At 32.4% G+C, this 26,525-nt stretch overlaps 1 protein-coding gene across 3 annotated transcripts in view; it reads left to right on the top strand.

The window, feature by feature from the left end:
* Nucleotides 1-26,525, top strand: part of Irbp (Inverted repeat-binding protein) — an 80,008-nt gene that overhangs the window by 23,727 nt on the left and 29,756 nt on the right. For all 3 annotated transcript variants that reach the window (XM_076495207.1, XM_076495209.1, XM_076495210.1), the window contains exons 5-12: nt 4,062-4,164; nt 6,418-6,511; nt 9,300-9,486; nt 12,029-12,105; nt 13,507-13,687; nt 16,552-16,666; nt 23,480-23,697; nt 24,882-25,077. In XM_076495207.1, coding sequence (XP_076351322.1) covers nt 4,062-4,164; nt 6,418-6,511; nt 9,300-9,486; nt 12,029-12,105; nt 13,507-13,687; nt 16,552-16,666; nt 23,480-23,697; nt 24,882-25,077 — 1,171 coding nt within the window. The remainder of the gene's footprint in view (nt 1-4,061; nt 4,165-6,417; nt 6,512-9,299; nt 9,487-12,028; nt 12,106-13,506; nt 13,688-16,551; nt 16,667-23,479; nt 23,698-24,881; nt 25,078-26,525) is intronic.

Here is a 26,525-nt window from a genome sequence, read left to right as displayed (position 1 = left end):
CATTCCACCACTATAGTGGGAGTGAAGACAGATTTCTCTGTGCCTCCAAAAGAATCATTCTCAAACCAAATGAAAAGTCTTTTGATCTCTATGGTTAAAAAGTTTGATGAATCAACTTAACATCTATCTCTGTCTTTTCCATACATTCCAACAAATCCTAAGATCCCCTTCCTTTGGTTTTGGGTTCAGGCATTTCTTTGGATACATCTTCTTCCACCCCATGATGCAAAATGATCATTCATTCAAGTCCTCAGTCACTGGTATCCTCTTTCAACAGCAAAGACCTGCCCAATCGACCTAGGGCAGGATCCATGGAGGTCGATAGACCTCCCTTGAATAAGGACAGTAAGGAAAAAAGACATGGTCATAAACAGAAGGGTTCTACATCCAATTTGCCTACACATAAATAAATACAATGGAACTGTCGAAGTTTACGTTCTAATCTGGATGACATCAAAACACTGATTGCTTCCTACCATTCTGTACGTCTTTTCTTACAGGAAGCATTTCTGAAACCTACCGGTACAGTCACGTTTTGGCAATTTTCTTTGTACAGAAATGACAGGCTGTATGAGGGACAAGTGCATGGAGGGGTGGCATTGTTGGTTGATCAGCCCACCCTGTCTTTGCCACTCTACACACCCTTGGAGGCTGTAGCCATCTATGTTTCCTTGGGTCATACCAATACTGTTTGTTCTCTCTACCTGTCACCTGGAGAGACCTATAATCATTAAGACCTTGATGCTATCATTCAGCAGTTGCCATCTCTCTCTTTATTCCTTGGGAACTTTAATGGACATCATCCCCTCTGGGGAAGTGCTGATATTGATAGGAAGGGGTTGCTCTGTAGAAAGTATGCTCTCTGATCACAACCTTTCTCTTTTTCAATAGTGGTTCTTATACTTATTTTCGTGCACCTTGTTTGTCCTTTACTGCTATTGATCTCTCAATTTGCTCCCCTTCACTATTTTCCCACTTTTCATGGAGGATTGACAATAATCCATGAGGCAGGGATCATTTCCTATAATTTTGAGACAGACATCTGACATGGTTGATGGTATCTGACCTGCATGCCCCCTGGCTCAAGCAAATTGGCCCTCTTTCACTGTTCTTGCAGAATTTGATCCTGCCATCATCTGTTAGCCATCAGTAGATGACTGTGTGGGATCAGTAATTGACTGTATTGTACAGGCAGCTGCTCAGTGTTTTCCTAAAACCTTAACAAGTTTTCCACAATATCCTTGTCTGTGGTGGAAATATAAAGTTTTTTCTTAAGAAATATTTGATAACTTTGTGGATATTATAAAGATTTCACTTGTGAAATTTGAAAATTATTTTGCATGTTGAATATGCAGCATGCAAAAAGAAAAAAGCATAAGAAAAACATTGCGTAACAAACCTAAAGATTCAATAAAAATATCTAATATTTTGCATATGAAAGCCTTGTATTTTATTCTGATAATTTGTCAAATTTTGTTAAGATACACATAGTAATTTAGAAGTTATAGCATGAAAACTATAACAAGTACAAAATGGTACAAGGTTGGTCCCAGGAACTGAATCCATGCTCAGAGTTAAACTCGTACAACGAGGTTGCATGGTGTGTTAAATTAACCTAGCATGTGTTGACAGAATTAAGCTGAACTAAGCTGAAAATTATAAATGATGTATGTGCAGGGAAATTTGGCTGTGTTTTTAAAAAAGTCAGTAACACAAGTTTCAAATGCCTATATAGCATATAATGAAATGGTATATAACGAGAATTTCCTGTATAAGTAAGCTGTTGATCATATTACAGCTCATTTAACCAAGATAAAACTGTACTTGTGTTTTCTTCAAACTTTATTAGTCAGTAGATAAGTGTGATTTGTATCTCAGAACTGCTGGTACAGGTATCAACACTTTTATTGATAAGCAGAGAACAGCGTTTTGACCTTCCTTGTCATCAAGAATAAGTGATTTGTCAGTAATAGTACTTTTATAGATAAGGAACATAATCCATTTGTTATATTTTGAACATAACTTTACTTTTTAACAGCTGTTGTAGACCACCATCAAATAAAGATAAGGATATTGGACTAAATAATGCTATGTAACACAAATTTTGTTCCTGCATAGTGTGTGTTAGTTCTTAATTTCTTGTGTTGTAAAAGTAGAGGAAATGGCCATTATTTCCTTCAAAATTTGCTTTTGTGACCAGGATAATGAAATTTCTAAAGTAATCTATTTTCTGTGTTAAAAGAGGCAGATTTGCACATTTTCATTTACATAAGATCTGAATAAAACATAAATCAAGATTCACATGTATTTGTACAAAAATGTTTAGAAGTGAGTAGTTTTTCAAGATTTGCAACTGTAATGTAAATCACTTTCGCGTATCAGCCCCCAAATATAGTTTCAGCATTCAACTTTGTTTGACCAAGATTTCTGATCAAGTCATTGAGTTGGGGTAGAACGGGTTTCTCTCACCAGCTACACCTTTGAAATTGTAATCTAGATCTTCAGCGTCTATCTCCTCTTCTGATTTGCTACTCTCTTCTGAGGATGGCTGCTTTCTCTCTGGTGGAATGGGTACAGGGAGCTCATGGCAGTGCGGCACTGTGGCAATGGTTGATGGAAGGTTCGGATGCATTTTTGCCAGCCCGACGTTTGGAAGGGTCCTCCATGCAGAAGTAGCAATTGCTTTGAATGGTCAGTGGGTTCATGCCAAATTCTTGAAATAGCAAACTTCATGGCTCTCTTTCACCTTCTGTACCATTCTGCAAAAGAGTAAAATGAAGTTATTATGAAGAATAAATTTATTTCATCTACAACTAATGTGTAAGAGGTTCATGCAAGATTTTGATATTTTTTCTATATTATTGGAAATTAAAAAAATATATGAACAAGTATTTAAATTTTAAAAGGTCTGAAATTTGTATAATATAAAATCTTACTATTCGAGCAAGCAAAAATTGTCCATCTTACCTTCTAGAGTTTTTTTGCAGTGTTTGCAAGTAAAATGAGGTACCCAGAGTTTGTCTTGATCCCTGACAGGCATGCCAAAATATGCCTTGTAGGCTTCATATATTTTAGCAGATGCTTTCACAGACCACCTTTTTGCTCTTGCCTTGATAAATTGGCCACATACATAGCAGAATACATCTGGAGAATGCTTGCAGCTTCTTGATGCCATCTCTGATAAAATCAGATAGGTCTGTGTGTTCACTTAGGCATCTATAACTAAACTGAAGTGGTGAGTGGTGAGCTCATGTATATATATTACTATGGAAAGTTCTAGAAAATTCTAAAAGGTTCTTGAAAATTCTTAGAAGTTTGAGAAAATTCTCTATCAGCTACTCAGCACTAAATCTACCTGGAATGTTCTGGAAAATGGGTAAATTTTAAAATGTCATGAAAACAAAGTTTGAAGAGAAAAACAGGTTTTTTCCATTTACTTTACACATAAACAATTGGGAAATAAGGCTTTCTGCCCAGGAACAAGAAAAAGTAAAAATTTTGTTACATAGTGTAATGGAATCTATCTGGACCTGTGAGACGGATTAGGAGCATGAGGTTCGATAGCCAATGGTATCTATGTTCTACTAATTAACCTTCTTACGCTGAAGTCCTGATCCATGCTAGTAGTTCAAAATTTTGCCTGTAAATGAGTTAAGCTAGTTTCACTCTTCAAAATAAAAGATTTTTCCTTTCAAAATGTTTGATACGTGATCACAACAGTGGAATGTCATGAATTCCTCCTTTTTTCATCTTTAACAACTAATAGGAATGAAAAAATATCTTCCTTGTTTAAACTTAAAATTTTAACTAAGTTTTGAAATTGGAAATTTAAACATTTAAAATAGTCTTAGCATAACAAACATAAAGGGAAATACTTATTAGTTTAATTTGAAACTGAACATAAAGCTTCACAGAATAAACTGCTTCTTTTAGATACTCATTTCAGTTAAAGAACCAATAGAAGACAGTGTCTTTGTTAGTTTAATTTAGGATGCTCATGACTAGTACTGATTATTGCTTGCATTACAAAGTTTTGTAGCTTTTGAAAATATATTTATTAGGAAAAAGACAAAAACCCCAATGAATTCAAGCACATCTATGTGTTTCAAGATTTAGATCAACCTGGACGTGAGAGGATTTTGGAAGTTGAAGAACTTTTTGGTGGTTGGTAAAATGGTTTCATGGTATTAATTTTTGTATGGATTGATCAACCTTTCAGTGCTATGGAGTGTAATATAAAAAGCATTTTTTCTGGCATTTTATATGTTACTGTTCATACAAAAAATATGGAATGCTGAGTTGTAATTTATTTTAATGGTTATATGCACTGCTCAAAGTGAAGGACAGCATTGGAGAACATCTTTTTTTCTTATTAATGGAAAGAAACTTAAAACTGACTGTCAAATATCAAATTCTAAGAACATTCCTCAGATTTCAGGAGTCCCCCCTTGCTAACTTTTCACAATTCAAGTGCTTGGTATGTTATTCAACATGTGTTTGTATGTTTACTGTATTGCTCTGGATATGATTTTTGTTTGCTTATATGAACATTTAATATGTATATATTTTTTTATTGTTCTCAAACTAGATTAGATCTGAATGTAAACTCTGAAATACTAGAGTTACTGAGTAGAGAACATACCTCTACCACTTAGTGTTGGCCCTATTTGGTTTTCAGAACATATGAAAATGTATCTGTATGTTTGTTGTTATCAACAGACATGGATTGTTTTTGACAGGACAATATTCTACATATGTACACTAAGTTTCACCAAACTATGATCATTTTTTACCGAGTTGCAGAGCAAAAATATTGTGGAAAAATTGACCCTCATGTTAAGAAAGAGAATTTGTTTTCTGTTTTTCTTGACCTTGCTGTGGCCTGGAAACTAATCACTTCTAAGTTGGCCCATTAGTTCAATTGTATACCAACTTTTGTCCAAGTACAATCAGTCATTTTTGAGAAATCTTTCTGACAAACACACAAACAATAATTGAAACATTACTCTATCCATCTTTTGTGGTGGCACAGATAACTCTCATGTAACTTTGCATGAAATTCAAAACCAAACAAACAAAATATGTTTTGTGCTAAAGATAACAGGGACATTTAATATTCATGTGAACATCTTTTGATTATATATTTATTTTCGTTTTATTATTATTTCTAAATCTATGCATCATACATAGCCATGGTTCTCAGACTTTCATTGTCCCTTTTTTCTAGAACTCAGCAGACCATAGAGGAATCTATACATTATGCTGCTACTTTCCTTCTGTAATTGTTTAATTTTTCTACAGATCTCCTGAAAGGAAGCCTTCAGGTTTTACAACCACTGCAACATAGTATCTAAAGCTTAAGGAGATTTCTTTAATATTAGGCTAACCATTTGATAATCAGATGACTTTTGGTAGTGCAGATTTTGTAAGTAATAGATTAATAGTAAGCAAGCAATTTGTGATGCATTTAAGAAAACATTTCTCGTGTCACAATAATGTTTGAGGCATAAAACGGCTTTTCCCCCATTTTACTTATTTTTCTTCTCTTATTCTTTTTTTATCATATAGCTATTTTTTTAAAAATTATATCGGTATGAGAGTTCAGTTCATAGCAGATTAGTGCAAGAATGAAGTTATATAGTAGTATTAGTACCTTGGTTGGATGTGACATATTTTTATTCTCTATTTTTTTGTTGTTCTTGTTGTTTTTTAGTTTTTTTTATTGTCAGACCATAGAGTTCACTGCACAGTATTCTCTTTCATTTGAAAATGATTATTCCCAAAAATGAATTATCGATGCTAGCTGAGGCTGTTGTTTTTAATTAATAACAATTTCATATTTTTCGCCTTAGTTCAAACCCCTTTTCTACCAAGTATGCTCACCATTTCAGTCATGGGAGCATTGCAATATAATGGTCAATCTCAGTATTCTTTGATAAGAGTAGCCCAAGAGTTGACAGTGGGTGGTGATTAGGTTTTCCCCATTATAGTTTTTCACTGCTAAATTAACTACAGCTGACTCATTCTTGTGTAGCTTTGTATGAAATTCCAAACAAATCAAACTATATGTTTTTTTTAATTTCATATTTTTTACAATTTGCTAGATATGTTCTACCATTTTCTTGTATCCATGGATGAAGCTTTTTATGAAAGTTTGGTTTAGTATAATGTAGCATAAATCTTGTTGGTAAAATAGGTCTTTCCTTTTTTATTTTCAGTTAACTCCTGAAACATGAATCAGTGAACCTAAATATATTACTGCAACTACACATTGCTAATGAAGTAACTAATGAAATTTAGAATCTTAGATTGGAATTAAAAAATGTATCTGAATTGCATATTAAATCTTACTTTTTTATGTATGTAGCTTAATAAAAAGATCAATTGATGATTGTTATAAACTTTCTTTACTACTAGATGACATCAAGACATTTAAAGATAAATTTGGACATAGTAACAATTTTTCCCTTTCTGATGCACTCTGGACATGTTCAACAGTTTTCTCAAACTGGTGAGTGTTTTTGTAACAAAACTCTACAGATTCCAAATGAGAATTATTTAACGTATGGTACCTTAGGGAAACTCAAACCATAATCTCCCAAACAAAACAAGGAATATATAACATTGAGAGGAAGTATAAAAAATGTAATTAACTAAAGAGAAAATCCTTCATTATAATTTCACATTTTTAATAATACAAAGATTACACATTTTGTAAGGACTTCAGTTCATTTCAAAGAAGTCTCATTAAAAAAAACAAAAAAAACTTTGTTAACGTGTAATAAGATGTTTGTCACTCATCATCATCGCTGGATGTTTATGATGCCTTACTTTTCAGTGAAATAGAAGACATGCTCTTTGTGTAGTTTGCTTAGTCTGAAGTTGAACCAGTAGCATTTCAGATTGTATTGTGATCCTCAGTTGTTTTCTTAATGCTAAAATTTGCATTTCGTAATCAGTTCTCAAAAGATATCAATTATATTCACCTCTGCAATTATTAGCAGCTGTAAAGAAACTGTGGAAACAAATTATTAAGATTTGTAGGCTTAAAATCAACTTGTTTTTTAACACAAATTTGTTTATTATTATTATTCAAAACATGTTCTTATATAAACAGACTGATTATTGTGGGTGGAATAAATGACTGCTCCTTAATAATTCAAATTTGTCATTCAGAAAATCTATTCAATTCATTGTTCATGACAGTTTTTAATGATGTTTAATTTGTTTGTAGCAAGAGGAATTTCAGGATTGAAAGAGCAGTAAAATCAAATCAGAAATCATTGTATTTGAAAGAATTAGAAAATTATTATTATAGTATGATTAACTTGTGTGTTGTGACAAGTCTTAACCCTTTCTAAATGGGTCACAGATGAAAGACCATATTATTGTGTTTGTTGATTTGTTCAAACTTTTATCAAACTACTATTTGATGAATTAATGTCATTAAGTTTCTTCTCAAATTTTAGATTATAATTGAAAGTTTAATATTATGTTATGTAATGTTTTAAGTTAAAAGTAAATATTAAAAAACATATCTGAACATCGATTTTTGTGTCATGGTGTGTTGAATCCAGCACTAATTCATATTACATGTTTATGATTTTAAGGTACAAAGTCTTTTGTCTTGTATGATGTAGAAACTCAAATAATAGATATTAACAAGCTAGAATATGAAATAAGAAACTAATACCTTTCTATATGCTGAAATATTGATCACATATTGAATCAAATGCAATAGCTCTGGTCATCTCTTTACATTTTTGGAAACAGTCCTTTATGTATACTTATTTCTATATATGATATATGAATAACCAATTTAAAGCAATGTCCCTTTAATGATTTTTTTCAGCCATTTTCAAATATAACAGTCTCTTCTATATTTTTTAAGACAAACCTTTGTGCTGATAAGTTGAGTATTTAGCCTGTTTGAAATTTCATTTTTTTTACACACAAATACAGCTTAGTTACTGAACTTGAGAAATTATAATAAAATTCTGCTGTATCAGTAAAATAATTAGTGATTTTTTGGTTATTAAAATATACATATAAACCCTAAAAAAACGTTTTCACATCCTCCAAGTGCAAAATTCTGTAAGGTTAAGCAAGCTATAACTAATGGTAACCCGAGTACAAAGGTTGTAACTAGATAATTGTTTGATTTTCTTTATTTACTGTTGTGTGTTTTAAGTAAAGTAAACTTAACTTGTTTATAAATAGTAACAATACATATATAAGATATTATAATTTAAATTTGATTGTATTTACAAAATACTTGTTACTAAAACACAGCCTAGACAGTCAATTTGTAAAGACTAAAGGTTAGTTTTATATTCTTGGATATAGTAAATAAATGCATGTGCACCATGTCATTGTAACCACTGTATTGTAAGCCAAGCATGTCTGTCAGGTCATTGCAATAAAATCAATAAATATATAATATTATGAGATTTAAACTATTAGTCTGAACATTTATATTTTCATGTTATAACTTGTAGTCATTCTGAAACAGATAAGGCATATTTTGTATGTATATCTTAATTTTGTATGGGAGTTATAAGATCAGTCAAATTGACTCAACCTGCACAGGGCATTATTAGTGAAAATAACAAAATACATTTTTTTTTCTAAAGAAACACTCACAACCATCTAGACACTACAAGTATTTTGCATGTGAAATTTGAAAATTTTCTAATGCATAAAAGTACTTTTGATCATCAAATGAAAAATACTTTGCATTTTGAATAGGTAACATACATGAAGAAAAAAGGCATGAGAACAACATTGCTCAACAAACCTTAAGACCTAATATTAAAAAAAAATGCTTTGCTTGTAAAAGCCTTATTTTTCTGATAGTGTGCCAAATTTTGTTAAGATACACTTAGTAACTTAGAAATTGTATTGTGAAAACAATAACAAACACAAAAGAGTTACGAGGTTGGTCCCAGAGACTAAGCCTGTGCTGAAAGAGTTAATATAGATAGTGAGATTTATTTATATGTAAAATGTATTAGAGGTAACATTTATGTAATTTAAATTTTCTTACATCTTGAAATTAAGTACAAAACTTCCCAAAATAATTTTCAACAGTTATCCAATGCATTAAAGTATTGGAACTTGCCAAAAACTCTGCACTGAAGTGTGTTTCTGTTTACCTTTTCAGTTTCCTCTGCAAATTCCTTCAAAAAAAGAAATTAGCATAAAGTTGTAAAGTGACTTAAGTAATTGCACCAAATTAATGTATCATGAATCTAAGCAGTAGGAATTTTTTTTGAGACGACAAACATTTATTATTTCAGTAAAATGAATCTCAGTCACAAGAGGGTGCTGCTATTTACTAACACTGACAATCCTCATGCTGAAAACAAGCAACTTCAACAGCAGGCTAAAATCAGAGCAAAAGATTTATTTGATTTAGGCATTGAGATTGATATCCTCCACATCAAGAAGCCAGGAGTCAGTTTTGACATCACAGAGTTCTATCAAGTAAGTCAGTGTGAATATTCTACAGGTTTTTAACTACTCACACTGAGATTATGATGATTGGTCAGTGTCATGATTTGTAACTTGTTATCAGTAAGTCTCATAATTAATTTTTTCTTATTTGTACTTTAATTATTAACACAATAGACATACAAGAGTTTCTGATATCAAAATGTCTGCTACAGCCTATCATGCAACACATTGAAAAACTAAATAGTAAAGAAGCCTTCTACATCCTCTTAACAAACATTGCATAAAATTCAGCAAAACCTGGATAACCTTCTTGAAAGTATTCAGCCAGTGTAACATATATTCCTTAATGGGAAGATACCTGATGAGTAGCCAACACACTAGCCTTTTTATTGAGAAGACCCAGAATAGAATTCTGGCATTCTATAAAGAGAGTGAGTGGGTAACACACCAGCCTCTCTATTGAGAAGACCAAGAATTTAATTCTGCCATTTGGTGAAGACAGTAGCTTATCATCAATCAGAATGTATGATAAAACTAATTAGTAATTAATTTATATTTAGGTTTAGGTGATTGTTTAGGCCTCAATCCATGGTAGTGATGGACAGGTTTTTAATATGTTTTTAATGTTGAAAATTTTGCTTTTGAGCTTAACAATTCAAAACTCCAACAATTGTTTACTGCTGGTATTCCAAGACAAGTACAAAAATTTGTCCATGGCATCATGAAACATTCTTGATGATATTTTAGAGTTGTCTGTGATTTTAATTTTAAATATAAAGAAATTAGAATTTTAATCATGATATGCTAAGTGTTGATGTAGATGTTCCAGTTGATGAAAGTGAAAGCAAGACATTCCTTGAATTTAGATTGGAATACAAAATCAAGAGAAACAGTGTGTTATTCTTAGTTTAGAGGAATAACGACAGATGGGTAAACTACCCCCATGTAATAGGAAATCAGATAACATGAGAATAATTCCAGAAGAGAAGAAAAAAAGTGTGACAAATGCAACAAATTACCTTTTATTTCACTTCCCAACTATATAATTTTATTGCTTATCTTCCAAGCTGACAAGATGAAATTAAAATAAAGTAAAATTGAATCTAAGGATTAACCTGCACAATTACCAGAGAAGTTGAATGAATGAACAAAACCTTTGGCTCCTTCAGGAGAGGAAGAAATCTACACTTCATAGATGTCAGAATGAATCTTTGAACATACCAACCTACATTTACAAGACACATTCTTTCTGTAACTGACCTTTTGGAAAAAGTGCATCAAAATGTGGAAATATCTCTTCTCTAAGTGACAACTGTAAAATATTCTCCACAAACAGAAGGCCAAGGAGGACACAATACAACTTCCTAATAATAATAATAAAAAAAAATGGATAAGTTCCTTGACTTGTCAAGCTACAAAAACTAACATGTTTCATTAGAGTTGGTGTATATAGAATAGTATATGTGCACTAATATCAAAAATTTCTATCATATGTATTAAAAAAAGAAAAAAAACAGTTGAAGTCTGTAAAACAGACAATCACCTTTCATTTTCTACATTTGTAAATTGATGTAGGATTGATTTATTGAACAGAACTTTCTAATGAAAATAGCTAGAAAAAGATATGGGTAGAAGTAAGATTTCCTTGTACTATTATTTATTCTGACTTGTAATACATTTCCATGGTTTAATATCTGCAAATAAACATATAAAGCATTAAGTGATTTGCAGGTTAACATCTGCAGAGAATCATCTAAAGTCCTAAATGATTCCTGACTTAATACCTGTAGAGAAGGAAGTATCATTTTAAAACCTCAGTAAATTCAATTATAGAAATTGTAGTTAAAACATTCCAGTTGTTTAAACCTACTATAAATTACAAGTAGGCCTTATTTGCTTTTAAAACACGTTTTTTTTCCTACTTATCTGTGTGTATAATTGCTTGTGGGTTTACAAATATATTGGTTAATATGCAAGTCAATAAAATAATTAAAATTTCATCCATATTGTAATTTGTAATCCCACAAATTATTGCAGTGTTCTATATGCATCCAAAAATCAATAATTTGAAGTCTAAATTATTGTGTATTTTGTATAAAAATGTTGTCAATATAATTACAAGCCAAAGGTTCACTTGATGACGAGAAAACCACTTGAAATAAAAATGTATCTCAGAACTTGTGGTATGGGTATTAACACTTTTATTGATAATCAGAGAACAACATTTTGACCTTCCTAGGTTGAAACATTGTTCTCTGATTATCAATAAAAGTGTTAATACATCTTCTTTGTTAACCTGAAGATGACCAAGGAAGGTAAAAACGTTCTCTGCTTATCAATAAAAGTGTTAATACCTATACCAACCTTTCTAAGATACAAAGGTTTGCCCTTGGTCAGATACCAATTAAGTAGTCAAAAGTTAGTAGTAATAGTAATATGTTTAAACTGGGAAGTCATTAAATTTGAATAGCTGCTATTTCAGTTCATGCTCTTTATTTTCAGACACAAATTTGATTAATGATTAGTATTTTAAAACATATTTTTAAGAGCTCCTGTTTGTTGTTTTTTCTAGGATATAGAGTTTTTACCAGAAGATGAACAGTATGAGAAACTTCCTGCTTCTGAAAAGATTGAAGAACTTCTAGCAAGGTGAGTATTAAATCTTATCTTTGCTATAACATCTATCACTGATATTTTAAAACTGCCTTGCAAAACGTGTGGAGAAGGGAAGAAAGTTTTCTTCCAAATATGAAATGTTTTATATCTAAACATAAAAATTATTAGTCTTAAATGTAAATTGTTTGAAGTTTGAATAAGCTGAAAATAATTTGAATTTATTATTCTTATTATAATAAATCTTATTCTGTGGTTGTGAGGAAATTGTTGATCATGTATTTTTAGACATGATTTACTTTCACAATTCTAAATACTGCATATAGTGTTTTGGCACAAAAAGCATATAATGCAATATTTTTCCAATTTTGTAAGTTTGTCAGAAGTTTAAATTTTATTGTATTTTTAAAAACGATCAAATTGCAAACATTTTCCCATTGCAACAGGTTTTCAAAAAATAACTGTATAATCTACCCTGTAAAGGTGAAGGGAAACCAGAAACAAAATTTATTCTGTTATCCAATCATTGTTGACATCAGTAGAATGATCTTGTTTATGTTTTTCATTAATTGCATTTCCTTCTGATAATAAGATAATATTGAAAGTGACAAAGTTAAACCTCCTCAAAGAAAAATTAACTTTTTTTTGAGTATTTAAATAGATAAGTTTATGAATTTTTATTTAGGTACACATTTATTAAGTCAGCCAAGTGTTTTTTTTTTTCTATTCACTAAGGCTATTTACAAAATCACAACTTGCTATCAATTTTCCCAAGTGAAAATTGAGAACTATTATTGTAAAGCATGTTTTTCCTCAGTTATTGTGAATATATGAACCAAAAACATTTAAGATTTAGATTTTGAAAAAAAAAAAAACTTTTCTAGGTTATACAGAATATTTTTGATAGCTTTAAATAGAACATTTAATATGTAATGAAAATTATGGCTCACAAGTTAATGAGATTGTGCAAACATGTCTGTTACTAATTCCATGTTGTATTTTTAACATTTTGTGAATGTTAAATTCAGCGTCTTTAATATAGTCATGTATTTTGCTTCTGTGATTTACATTTAATGTGTTTGATTTTTGTCTCAACTCTACAACATTTTCACTTTACATTACAAATGTAGTGTGGGAAATTAGTTTTTAACTTTATTCATGTATATTTTTCTACATTTCTCTGGTATGTTTTTTATTCATGAAGTATGGGCAGTGCATTTGTGGGATAAAACAACTACAACAGAGGTTGTGTTTTCAGCCTTGCTGAAATGAACTCTTGAAGTTTGACTTTTGTTGTCTTTAATGGTTCATTTGCACTTTGGAAATTATGCTGTAAGCATGTTTTATAAAAATTATCCACTTAAAAATAAATGGTATATGATAAGAGTTAAAGACATCTTAATCTGTACTTGTATTTATTGCATTTTTTCTTTGTAGAGTTCGAATAAAAGATCACAAAAAGCGATCTTTGGGACACTTAACTCTAAATCTTGGAAAACACATTGAACTAGCAGTAAATGTTTACAACTTAGTTCGTGCAACAACCAAACCTTATGCAGTAAAACTGGCAAAAAGTAACAATGCAGAATTACGAAATATGACCAAAACTTATGCAGAGGTGAGTAGTAGAATGTAACTTTAAACACCTTATTCTTTACTAGCTTCTGACTCCTCCTATTTTAATTCTTATGTAGCTATTTTATGAACTTTTGAGAGAAAATTTTGAATAGCTTTTTCAAACTATGAATAATTTAAATGTGACATTTGAAAAGTACTTCAATAATTGGAACATCTTATCACAAATAATATGCAGGAAGCATGACTGATATCAAGGTTGATGCAATATGTTAGATTTTCAGAGACATTTACTTACTGTTAGAGCAGTTATCTCTAGACTATCAGTCTAGTTAATCTATATAAAAATTTCTGTAAACTTTTATTTTTAATTTAAACCTTTGTGTTAGACTGTAGTACTTGTATATATCTTTAATTGTTATTAGAAGTTTTTGACTAAAGTGAAAATCTCAATTTAGTGTGTAAGTTAATCTATCTAATTTGCATGCTTGAACTGGTTTAAACAATTTTTTCTAAATCCTCTATTAAGCAGTTCTAATCACAGAAACAATGGTTTATAATTCATATAATTCCAGTTGCAGTAAAAAAAAATGTTTCAAATACTTACTTTATCAGAATAAAAAGAAAACAAGAAACACTTAGCTTCCATATTGTCAGTGTTGGAATATTTCATCCAAAATGTTTTGTATTCATGATAATGAAAGTGGAAATATTGACCCCTTAAATGGATCTTTTATTGTTCTCTCTTGCCTATGTTTGTGTGATATACCATTGAACTTTTCCTGTCTGCTGCCTGGTGATTAGGGTGCTTAACTTGCATTCTGCAGATATGAAACATTTTTGAACCAAACATGCTTGTCCTTTCAGCCATGAGTGCATTACAATGTGATATTCAATTCCACTATTCATTGGTAAAAGAGTAGCCTAAGAGTTGGTGGTGAGTTGTGTTGACTAGCTGCCTTCCCTCTAGTCCATAATTGCTAAGTTAGAGATGGCTAGTGCAGATACCCCTTGTGTACCTTTGTGTAAAATTCAAAATAAGCCAAACTAAACCTGTTTGCTGTATGGTGCACCGCATTGCCTATGTCTGTTTCCTCAGGCTGACTTCCTTAATGGCAAGAAAAACAGGTTATCAAGACAGCAAAATGGATTGTGCATGATTTCATGGTTTTTTTTCATCTTCACCACATGGGATAATAATGTGACTTCATAAGTTGACAGTGCAGTAGAAAATTAGTTGCATTTGTCATGAAACCTGGGACTAAATCTTCACTTAAAAGTCTGTTTAAATGAAACTAATATTTTTACCATTGTTCAAGATTGCAGAAATAAGTTTTATAAGGCCCTAATAATTTGAAGTTCTTTTTTTCTGTGAGTTACAGAATATCAATGTAATATTGAAATTTTTCTTTCGATAAGTTATTATTTTTTACTGTTATTTTATAATTTTTTTGTTCTAATATTTGAATCATGGACTTGAAGATTACACCCTTGTGCAAATTAATTGAAACAAGACGGAAAATTATGATTTTTTTAATTTTTTGCGTTTTATTTCTGAGAATGCAAAAATTACTCGCAAATTAATACATGATATGACCATCTTTATTTTTCAGAAGATCATTAATCTGCTTTCGCATCGAGTCCACGGGTTGACTGCAATTTTTACTAATTTTTGGATCACGGTGCAACACATCAATTAGCTAATCTTTCATAGTATAGTCTTTTTCCCGAAGTCTTTCTTTACACATTGCCCAAAGATTTTCAATAGGATGTAAGTCTGGAGAGTTTCCAGGCCTAGTCCAGCACCTTTATTTGCATTCTAGTTATAAAATTCTTCACAAGTTTCGATGTGTGGCACGGAGCCAGATCTTGCTGAAAAAATGCCAAATCCATCTGGAAATCTCTTTTTCAATTCTGGAACGACTCTTCTCTGTAAAACTTCAATGTACTGTGGTCCTCGCATCATAACTTCTACAATATGTAAGCCTCCGATGCCATATAAGCTGAAAAAGCCCCAAAACATCTTCTTCAAGGGATGTTTTATGAACTGATTGATGTGAGATTCTCGGTTTCTCACCTGGAGATCTGTGAACATGCAGACTTCTTTGATTCTGTACGAAGAAATGAGTATCATCACTGAATAACACCTTCCTCCATTGTTCTTGCATCCAGTTCTTGTATTTCAAACCCCATTAATACCGTTTTTTTTTTCATTGAGTTGGTAAGAAGTTGTTTTTTGACTGGTCTCCTTGCCCTTCTAACACAATTTCGAATGACGTAATATTCTTCAAATTTTTGTCATCTATCCCAAAAATAGATCATTTGTACTGCAAAACACAGCTAATGATGCCGTCTGTGTGAAAAAATGACTATTAAAGGAAATCAGCAGGTCCAGCGAGCCTACACTCGGCCACCATGCTGAAAATATTGTAAAATGACCATTTGTTTCAATTAATTTGCACAAGGGTGTAAGTGTTTGTGTTAAAAGATAAAAAATTATAATTATTCATATTCAAAAATATAAGCATTCATGTCCTACTACTACTGAGCTTGCATTGACTGTTGGTTAGGTAGCTAGAATCAAAATCTGTAGCATAAACTTCTGTCTCTTTCAGCCGTATGGGAGCAATAATGTAATAGTTACTCCTCCTATTCATCAGTGAAAAGTAGCCCAAGAGTTTGTGGTTGATAGGTTGACTAGTTGCCTTCTCCTAAGAGTGGGCTAATACAGAATAGCTTTTGAGAAGCATTTTGGAAAATTCAACAAACATTTCTTTTGCAGTTTTTCATTTGGCTTCTCGTACAGAAAAATAAAAACATAATTTTTGTGCTAGGTGCACATTCTAATTTAGTATCAATGAAAAAGCTAAAGGACACATTTTAAACATTTTTTTTTGTGTTTTGTAGGATAATGGGGAAATACTAATGCCATCTGATATGAAAAAGTACCAAGAATATGGTGGCCAGAAAATTTTTATGGAAATAGATGATATTAATCAGATAAAACATTTTGATGATCCAGGTAAGTATGAATGTCAGTAGATGAAAATATTTTCATATACTGGTTGGTCTTTTTTAACAAATCAATCTATTATTGTAGTGAATACAATTAGACTTTTGAGTAATATGTCATAAGTAAATGTGTAATATTATTATTGTTTACAATAATATGTAATAAGACTTGTTATTTGAGGAAAAGAATGATAGTGAACTTCCTTTCTGAGATTTTAAAGATTAACTGATTACTTTGTTTTCCAGTATTTTTTCTTTTGTTTATGAATTGTACCCAATTGTGAGTGATTCATTGGTGTATATTGTCTTACCCTTTTTGACTAGAGGCTTTGAATAGATTTGAAGATTGTGGTGCAAGAGAAGATTGGCTATGTACAGGGTGAGAAAAAAGGTGTAGATGTTTGGGAATCACAGTGGAAACTTAAGGCCTTTAAGATGTTCCAAATGGCTATTTTTTACTTAAGAATATGTTCAATAAAACATATTTAACATTGTTCAAGAAGATTTTAATGACACCAACCAAAAAAGAAATTATTTTCAGATGTTTAGAAATATTGCTTTTACTCTTTCTGAAAATGATCAAAATTGAATTTCTGGCAAAGTCCTGCTCACATACATAGCAATTTTCATTCACTGCTGTCATCTATTTACGAAGAGGTTTTTTGCATGCCAAAAGTTTTCCCTCCTACACAGCCCTTGATTTATGTGGTATGGTCTGCTTTTCAGTGTAGGGTTTTTGTGGTCACCCATTGCACTATCTCTCTGTATTTCCTCCGATGGAGCAAGAGATTGCTTAATACTGTCCATTGCCACTGGGGTAGTGAAAAGTGGAAGTGTCATGGATGAGATATACATACAACATAAATGATAAAGACTCCATTCAGTTTGGAGTCCCCTTGGTGCAGATTCCTGTATGTGGTGAGGGTACCTCCAAGGGAAGGTTCTGTTCTTTCTGGTTACCTCCTCTGGGATCTAAACATCCACTCACATGTTTGCCATGCGTGGCAACCCATGAAGGGGAGGAGAGGATCCTGGTGGTTGAGGGGTCCAACCCTAACACACCACTTTGGCCTTGAATTCCTATAGACAGGCAGCCTTGGGGTGGCCCCTCTTGGGTCAGTCGGCTGGTCCACTCGAGTTAGGGTCAACCGAGTTCCAGTGTTCAGTGTTCTCAACAGGTGTTGTGGACATTGTATCTGATGTTGGTGTTTGGGTATAGTGCTCACAACAGCCTGGTGTTGCTGCTGTGTCCTTGTTTAACATTGTTGGGCTCCATGGTGGGTGGGGTCAGTGGGCACCGAAATATTCTCTTTTTTATTATGGATCTTCCAAAAAAAACTTAAATAAAATAATGAAAAACAGTCCATAGGTAAATGACTACATCTTGAAGATTCTGAGCAGCAATCTTCAACATCTGTAACACCTGTACCTCATTTTCTTGTACTACTTTCTCGTTCAGACAAACCTTTAGGGCAAATGTCTTCCTTTTTCATTCAAAAGGGACTAGAGGGACCTGCTGGCTCTCCAGAGTCAGTAAAGAAGCTTCACTCTAGTGACATATTAATGGAAACATCCACATCTCAACACAGTGAATACCTTTTGCATTCAAAGACAATTGGGGATATACCTATTGAGATTATGCCTCATGCTACTTTGAATACGTCACGAGGAGTTATTATTGAGAGGGATTTGAAGAATATCTCTGAGTCAGAGATTCTTGCTAGTTTCTCCACTCAAGGAGTTTCTGCAGTGAGGCATATCTCCACGTGCACTTGCCACCATCAAGGCAGGTTATTTTAATTGCAAGGTATGGCCATACATTCCAAACCCTCTCAGATATTTCCAGTGTCAGTAGTTTGGTCACTCAAAGACGTCATGTTGTGGTTCCTTGATGTGTGCTCGTTGCAGTGGCAAGGACCATGATGTCTATGAGTGTGAAATGAACTCTCATTGCATCAAGTGCAATGGCTGTCACCCATCCTACTTACGTTCTTGGCTTAAATGATTGGAAGAAAAAAAGGTACAGCATTTGAAAACAATTCAAAACATTACTTATCCTGAGGCTCAAAAGTTGCTGTTCACCACTTTGTGTCGAACGTATGCTGCTGCACTTTGTTTCTCTACCACAGTGGGAGTGCAGACAGATCTCTTTGTGCTTCCAAAAAGAGTTTTTCTCAATGAATCAACTTCAACACCCATCTCTGTCCCAAACCTACATTCCAACAAACTGCAAGATCCACTTCCTTTGGTTTTGGGTATGGGTATTTCCTCAGGTATATTTTCTTCTCCCACCTCAAGATGCAAAATGATCATTCGTTCATACTCTCTGTCACTGGAATCCTCTTCCAACAACAAAGACTTGCCCAATTGAACAATCTCCTCTTGCCCACCCAGTGTCGGTTCCGACAACAGTGCTCCACTATGGACCACCTGATTCAACTTTAAACATCAACCAGAGGAGCCTTTCTCAAAAGACATCTTGTACAATATTCTTTGACCTTGAAAAGGCTTATGATAAAGCATGGAGGTATGATATTTTGCGAGACCTTGGTTTTTATGGGTTACGTGGTCATTTGCCCATTTTTATTAAACATTTTTTAATGGATAGGCGATTCCAATTTTTTGTGGGTTCAACACTTTCTCTTCTACAGGAACTTGGAGTCCATCAGGGCTGTATTTTGAGTGTCACACTTTTCAGTGTAAAAATTAATGCCATCTTTGAACAACTCCCTTTTGCTGAACTGTACTCCATTTCTCTTGCTCTGGATCACATAGAAGCTTAGCAGTACTCAAATTGCACTATTTATACTGATTTGCTTAGTTCTCTACTGGCCTTGGAATCGCTTCACATTAGTTCACTCCCTGTTCTTGCCGATATTCAAAACCGATTGGCCTATTTCTCTTTAACATCTACTTCTATCCAGTTTTTCTAGATACTTACCACGTTGGTATTTGCAGGAACGAGTTTCCCAATACCACAGCTAAATCTGTCTGCTCTGGCACTATCACTTCTGTTCCTGTTTCATACATGGACTATGGTCCTGTATTCAAGGCTCAGCTCTGTGCCAGTTGGCAGTCAACTTGGAGTGAGCAATGTGAAAACAAGCTTTTCCAAATAAAACCTTCTATTGGACTTTGGCTGTCTTGCTTTAATAAGGATCAGAAAGAGAAAGTTGTTCTAACTAAACTACTCATTGGCCACAGTTTTTTAACTCATTGTTTTCTTTTATCTGGGACTAATGCACCAATCTGTTGTCTGTGTAACACTCAGGTCACATTAAGCCAGGTTTTACTGTCTTGCCATTGTTAGGACTCTCAAAGACAGCACCATTTTAAAAATGTTCTGTCCCAATGTTTATCCATAACGTTAGTGTTTTTGTGGATGGTGACATTGTCCACATTAGAAATGTTTTTAGTTTTTAAAAGCCATTAATCTTTTTAGTGCTATTTAAGTCTTTAATATGTACATTAAACACTTTTTTTTTATGATTCCCTTCTAAGAATCAAAGTACATCTTGTTTGATTTGAAATTAAAAAATGGCCATAACATCAAATAACTCGAAACCAGAACTGGAAAGGCTAACTTCACGTGACTAACGCTGCTGTTTGAACCACCCGTTAGTCATCCTGGCAAGTTGTGATAATTAAATTTTTGCTAGAAGTCTTTTAAAATTTGTATTACTTTAGTTTCTGAAAATGGGCATAATGTCAAATAACTCAAAACCAGGACTGGAAAGGCCAACTTCAGGTGACTAATGCTGATTTTTGAACATACCCGTTAGTCATCCTGGCGAATTATGATAATTACAATTATGCTACAGAAAGTCCTTTACAACTTGTGTTACTGTAGTTTTTCTCTTACTGCTGTAGACTAGATGTAATTTTGATTTAATGCTATTTATATTTTTAATTTTAAAATTAAACTTTGACTTGTTTCACCTTAATTTCCTCTTATGAATGTTAATACTTTAATTTAAACTTTTTCCCAGATATTTGGTGCAGATAGCCTAGTTGCTTTGTGTCATAAAACACCAAACCAGTCATCCAACCAGTTTGGAGTAGGGCTGTGGTTTTCTACTGCTGTAGAAAATGGGTGCTTCATTACTGCATAAATTTTTTTTAGGGAATGAAGCTTTAGCATGCTGTGTCATTATGATTGGGATTCCTCATCCTACCCACTGCACAAAAATCAGTTCACAGCAGTTTAATTTTGGATTCAGAGCTGAATCAATCAATGTGATGTCCTTATACATGTAGTGTGATCACATAAATGCATTTCACTTTTTTTATTGTGATCTCTCATCCTACTCCTTCATGTATGTTGGCTTTCAATGGTTGAGTTTTGGATTTAGAGCTGAACCAATCACCATAAGTCCTCACGTGTGTTGAAGTTGATGGTTAAAATTCATACAGTTTAAAACTTTTGTAACAAGTGTATATATCGAAGTCATAGCTATAACAACTATTTGGTAAGAAAACAATTAGCTGTCCATGAGGAAAATGTAATATTTTCAAAATTATAATGAACATTGACATAACAAAATTAGGCATATGTAAGTAACATTCAAGTCTCAAAATAGGAAAAATTAATTTCTATTGTGATATTCAGTATATTTTCTTATAAATAATCAACACTTTTTAAGCATGTGGAAATGACTGGGAATAGTTATTATTTTTGTGCCTGTACAGTGTTAATGTGGGCATGTCTAAATTATATATCAACACTCAAACAGACCAGTTATAATAAATCACTAATGAAGAGTTGAAGATTTCTTCACATGAAATAATCATAAAACTTTATGCTTGTTTTCTGTTGATGAAATGTATTTTATGTATGTATTGTTAACATTGACTTCACAAGTATACTTATTGTTACTTCTAAGATTTTTCTCAAGTGGGCCGAATCTCATTGATTTTCAGAAAGTGGTCATCCACATAATGAAGTCAGTATCAGTCATGAGTCATAAAAGCACAACAAATAACTTATTTATTTGAAGAAACCATAAATTCAGTCATTGTAATTTGTTTCATTTTTGTGTGTACTGTGAATATCTACTCATTCACTGAAAAAACTTGCATTGCAGTCATCTTCTCTGTGCCATTTTTCTTTATTTCTGTTTTTGCATCATTGATGGGGAAATTGGTAATTTTTTGAAAATTAACTACTACTTGACCATCTTTGGACCTTTCATTTTTGTCCAACATTTTCAGTCATCAATATTCCATAACATCAATGGAATGAAATCTGTTGCAAAATGAAATGATGTCATAATGCAGCCAGTCACATTCCTTTGTATATCCAAATAAGCAAAATTACTGTTCAGATTGTTTTGGTTATGATCATGATTTATTGTTACAACATCATTTATTTTAAAGGGTGGCACATAAAAATTAGATTGTATACCTTTTTTTCTTTTTTTTCAAGAACTGGTATGCAGTCGAATGGTTATTCTGCACCAATGGCAATCAAAATAGCATAAATATGCAAAGTACTCATCCTAAAAGCTATCTATGCTGTACACTGATGTAAGTTTATACACCATAACTATTTAGATATGTACTGCATTAGGTATTGAAAATCTAAACTGGAATGTAATACATTTACATTCACTTTACAGTAGGCCTGGCCTGGCCAGGTATTTAGGGCACTTGACGTGTAATCTAAGGGTTGTGTGTTTGAATCCTTATCACTCCAAACATGTTTGCTCTTTCGGTCATGAGAGCATTATAATGTGACGGTCAATCCCACTATTCATTGGTAAAAAGTAGCCCAAGAGTTGGAAGTGGGTGGTGATAACTAGCTGCCTTCACTCTGGTCTTACACTGCTAAATTAGGGATGGCAAGCATAGATGGTCCTCATGTAGCTTTGCATGATATTCACAAAACAAACACTTTACAGTAACTTTATTATAAATTTATGTAAAAATAAGACACTGGTCTACTGCACTTATTATTTACCAATTAATGTTCACAATAACTATAACTAATTGTGCCTGAAATAAAAAATCTTTAGTCATTCCTAAAGCTTCATTATATTTTTGCTCAACTGTACGTGCTAGGTTGGAGTTCTTATTATACTTATTAACAAAATAATTAAATGTAAATTCACAGTCATTGTTGCTATGTTGTGTGATAATATAAACAATGTGACTGAGCAAATAAAAATACATTTTATATAGGTTAGACTATATTAATATGTGTTGCTCACACTAATTTCCAGTGACAGCTAATATGTAATTTTCATTAAGTTTTAAAGTATTTATATTGTGAAGTTCAACATCTCTGCCTTCATGTTTTGTAAAAGACTTTCTTGATATTGTGTAAGATTACATTAGTAGTTTAATCTTCCTAGCTGTTTATTTAGGAGTTTTGTAAATTAGGTAAATTAAAATTGGCAATTTTTAGATAAAAGAAAGATTTTTAATCTTAAAATAACTTTGCACTTCCAGCCAACATTCCGAAAACATTCATAAGTAAATCTTTAATTAAAATATCTGTTATTTTGTGAAAAGGCCTTGCAGTGTCTATTGATAGTCTGCAAAATTTCATGAAGATGCACATACATTATCAAAAGCTATAGTGTAACTTTTATCATGGTTGCTTTTGTGATCATGTAGTAGGTGCAATGCACCTACCTGTAGTCAGAGTTAATCAAATTCTAAAGAATAAGCTATCTTATGAATTATTAAGCCCTGAAAACTTAATTGAAACTTTAAACTTGTATGTAATGTGGCATATCAGTTTGTGTAAAGCTGTAGTTAATATGTTAAAGCTATGTTTATTATTGATATGTTAATGTTATTTGTCTTATATCGTTTAAAGGACTGATGCTGATTGGCTTCAAGCCAAAATCGTCATTAAAGTTTCATCACCATATCCGACCAGGCCAGTTTATTTATCCTGATGAGAAAAGCATATCTGGTAGTACAAGATTATTTTCATCTTTACTGCAGTGTTGTTTAGAACGAGAAAAGGTGATCATCTGCCGATACATTCCACGAAAGAACACACCTCCAAGATTGGTGGCCTTAGTTCCACAGGTATGATATTTTAAACTTGCATTAAGATGTGTAGTTTGTCTGATGATCTGTTTGGGCCCTTATTTATCTGTTGTTTTTTTAATTCAATGGCTCATCCAACTTTGTATTGTAAAAGTGAACAAACTTTCTTACCATTTTCCCAACAACATAATAAATGCATTTTATCTTTTCTTATCCAGGTTTAATCTCTGCAAGTTTAGTCTGACATTGTTTTTGTTTAAATACCTTGATCATTCTTGCATTCACTAAAAATGTTAGAAATGGTCTGTTCCTTTTGAATAATGTTAACTATTTGCATCTATGCTTGTTTTGTTTTTCTTATTATAGCAAAAAATAAACATAAAACAGAAATTGGATACACTGGAAGCCCACTATGAAGCAGTTCACTACAGCACAGAAATTGGTATAAAACAAGTCCTTAGTTCACTATAGCACAGAACTTGGAATAATGCAAGTCCTTCTTAGACCCCAAAATTTAAATTTAAATTTATTCTTTCAGAACACATTTCCAGTCTTTTTCACAAAATGTTAAAATATAAATGCATCACAAATGGCTAACTTCTGTCATATAATACTTATTGCCAAATGAAACTTTACTGTCAAACTTTCTCATTTCATGTTGCACTTTATGTAAAAATATGATTTTAAACAAATATGATATTCAATATTCAAAACACTGTATTATTTATTAACCGCTGGATTATCAGTTCACATTTATTGTTGTTTTGATAATGTATTTTAATAATCTAATATAGTTAGATTTAGAGAAAACCAATGAGATGGCAGCCTCATAAATATTTAATGGTTTCAGCCAATTATATTGGCTTGGTGCTTTTGAAAGGATGTCACCATAATGTGGTCTCACTTATAACATGGTCTCATGATATTTGTCTCTTTGGAGCACATTGTAGTGAGGCTACAGAGTAGTATATTGTTAAATAACATCATTGTTGGTAAAATTTTGGCTTTCAAAATATTTTATGCATGTCTTCAGTAGACAAATGACTGATATGCCTGAAGTTGACATGCTCATGTCAGAGGACTGAATGACTAATAAGTATTTTGTGGGTATTTTAAACCCATACAAGTGGGTAATGCTGCCTTACAAAAACATTGGAATTTTCATGCTCTTGTTGAAGATAATTCATTGGCTCTTAGTAATTTTAACAATTATTTTGTGACAGAAAGAAGAGAAAGATGAAGTAGGAGTCCAAGACATACCGCCAGGGTTTCAGCTGGTATTTCTTCCATTTTCAGAGGATCTCCGAAAGCTGAACTTGGAAAGTAAACAAGAACCCTCTGAGCATATGATTGATAAAGCTAAGGAAATTATCAAAAAACTGAAGTTTAGATACCATCCTGAAAACTTTGACAATCCAGGTAATACACAAAACTGTGCTCAGCTCAGAAATTCTTCAAAAAATTAAAAACTATGCTGAGTTTAGTGTATGTTTTCTTCACTTTAAACACTTGCACTGTTTTTGTTTGCTCCACAATACTCTTAGCTCGTGCCGTGCAAGTCAGCCCACCATCTTGTACTACCTAAGCCTAGGATGATCGATGGGGGGGGATCTTGCCAGAAACAGATGATTTAGAGTTATTTTGACATGTCTCAAAAGATAAGGCTTGGTGCAACTTTTAAAATGAAAACAAATACTAAATATTAAGAGAAATATGAAATGATTAAATCTATATGGATTACGCTGTAGTGGTACCACACTTGGCATTATATTATCCTTCATATATTTACTCTTCATTGAAAAAATGTGATTTTTAATGTGAGAATTACTACAGAAATCTTGTATTGTGCATCTGCTTCCACACTGCATCTTTGGGTTTCACTGTGCTGTTAGTTTCATAAAATATTGAAACTAATGATTTATTAAATATGGTTCTAATCTTCCTTTTTGGAACATAACAGTACTGTTGTGCTTGTTGTTTCATGTCTTGCAATCAATGTAGTAACCAATTGACAAATTCAGTATTATGTCAAATTTATTAAGATATTTTCAAACAATTGTTTTTCCTTGTATCACCTGGACCCATTGTTTACTCTAATTGTTGCACTTAAACCATCACATACACAACTACATTTAGAATATCTCAAGCATGTTTTATTGCTACATAGTTTTGTTTTACATTCACAAGTTAACTTCTCTTTATTGGCTCTTGTGGTCTTGGGTCCAGTAACAAGTCCTTTCCAGCAACCTGGACCTCAAAAACACTACCAAATATCTTCTTTTTGTCCAATCAGAATGACCCAACCCTTTCTGGAATGCCTCATTTTATGGATCCACATCAAGATGCCAGGCTGACTCCTGTGGTAGGTGTTAAAATGATAAACACCTCAGAGATGGTTCTGTTTAACACAATCAGATCTCATTTTTATGTCTATTTAATACATACCATATTTTTAATGCTGTGTTTTTAACTTCTTCATGCTGAAGTTATATGATGAATGGTACTGGCAAAAATCAGTCCATTATTCAGTTACTGCAATATTTATTGGCAGTTTTACATCCATTATATTGTTTACTTCTTAGGTGTTTCATTAGGTAAGTTGTTTGGAAGTTTGCAAACGTTATTCTCCTAGAGGAAGTAAGTTGTGGCAAAGTGTTTTTACTAAATAACAAACTTGTTAAGTACTGAAAAATGTGACTTGCTATATTCTCAATAATAAAGTACAAAATATTCTAAATTTCTGCTCAAATAGATTTTTGGTATGATTTTAAGACTAATAAAATATGATATTACACTGTAATGAACAACTAACATTCAACAAATTACTTATCAGAGCTGAAAAATAAAGAAGAAACTTGGGATTTTAA

Source organism: Tachypleus tridentatus, chromosome 3 (genome assembly GCF_004210375.1).
Source record: "Tachypleus tridentatus isolate NWPU-2018 chromosome 3, ASM421037v1, whole genome shotgun sequence".
NCBI lineage: Eukaryota > Metazoa > Arthropoda > Merostomata > Xiphosura > Limulidae > Tachypleus > Tachypleus tridentatus.
This window is presented reverse-complemented; position numbering and strand designations above follow the sequence as displayed.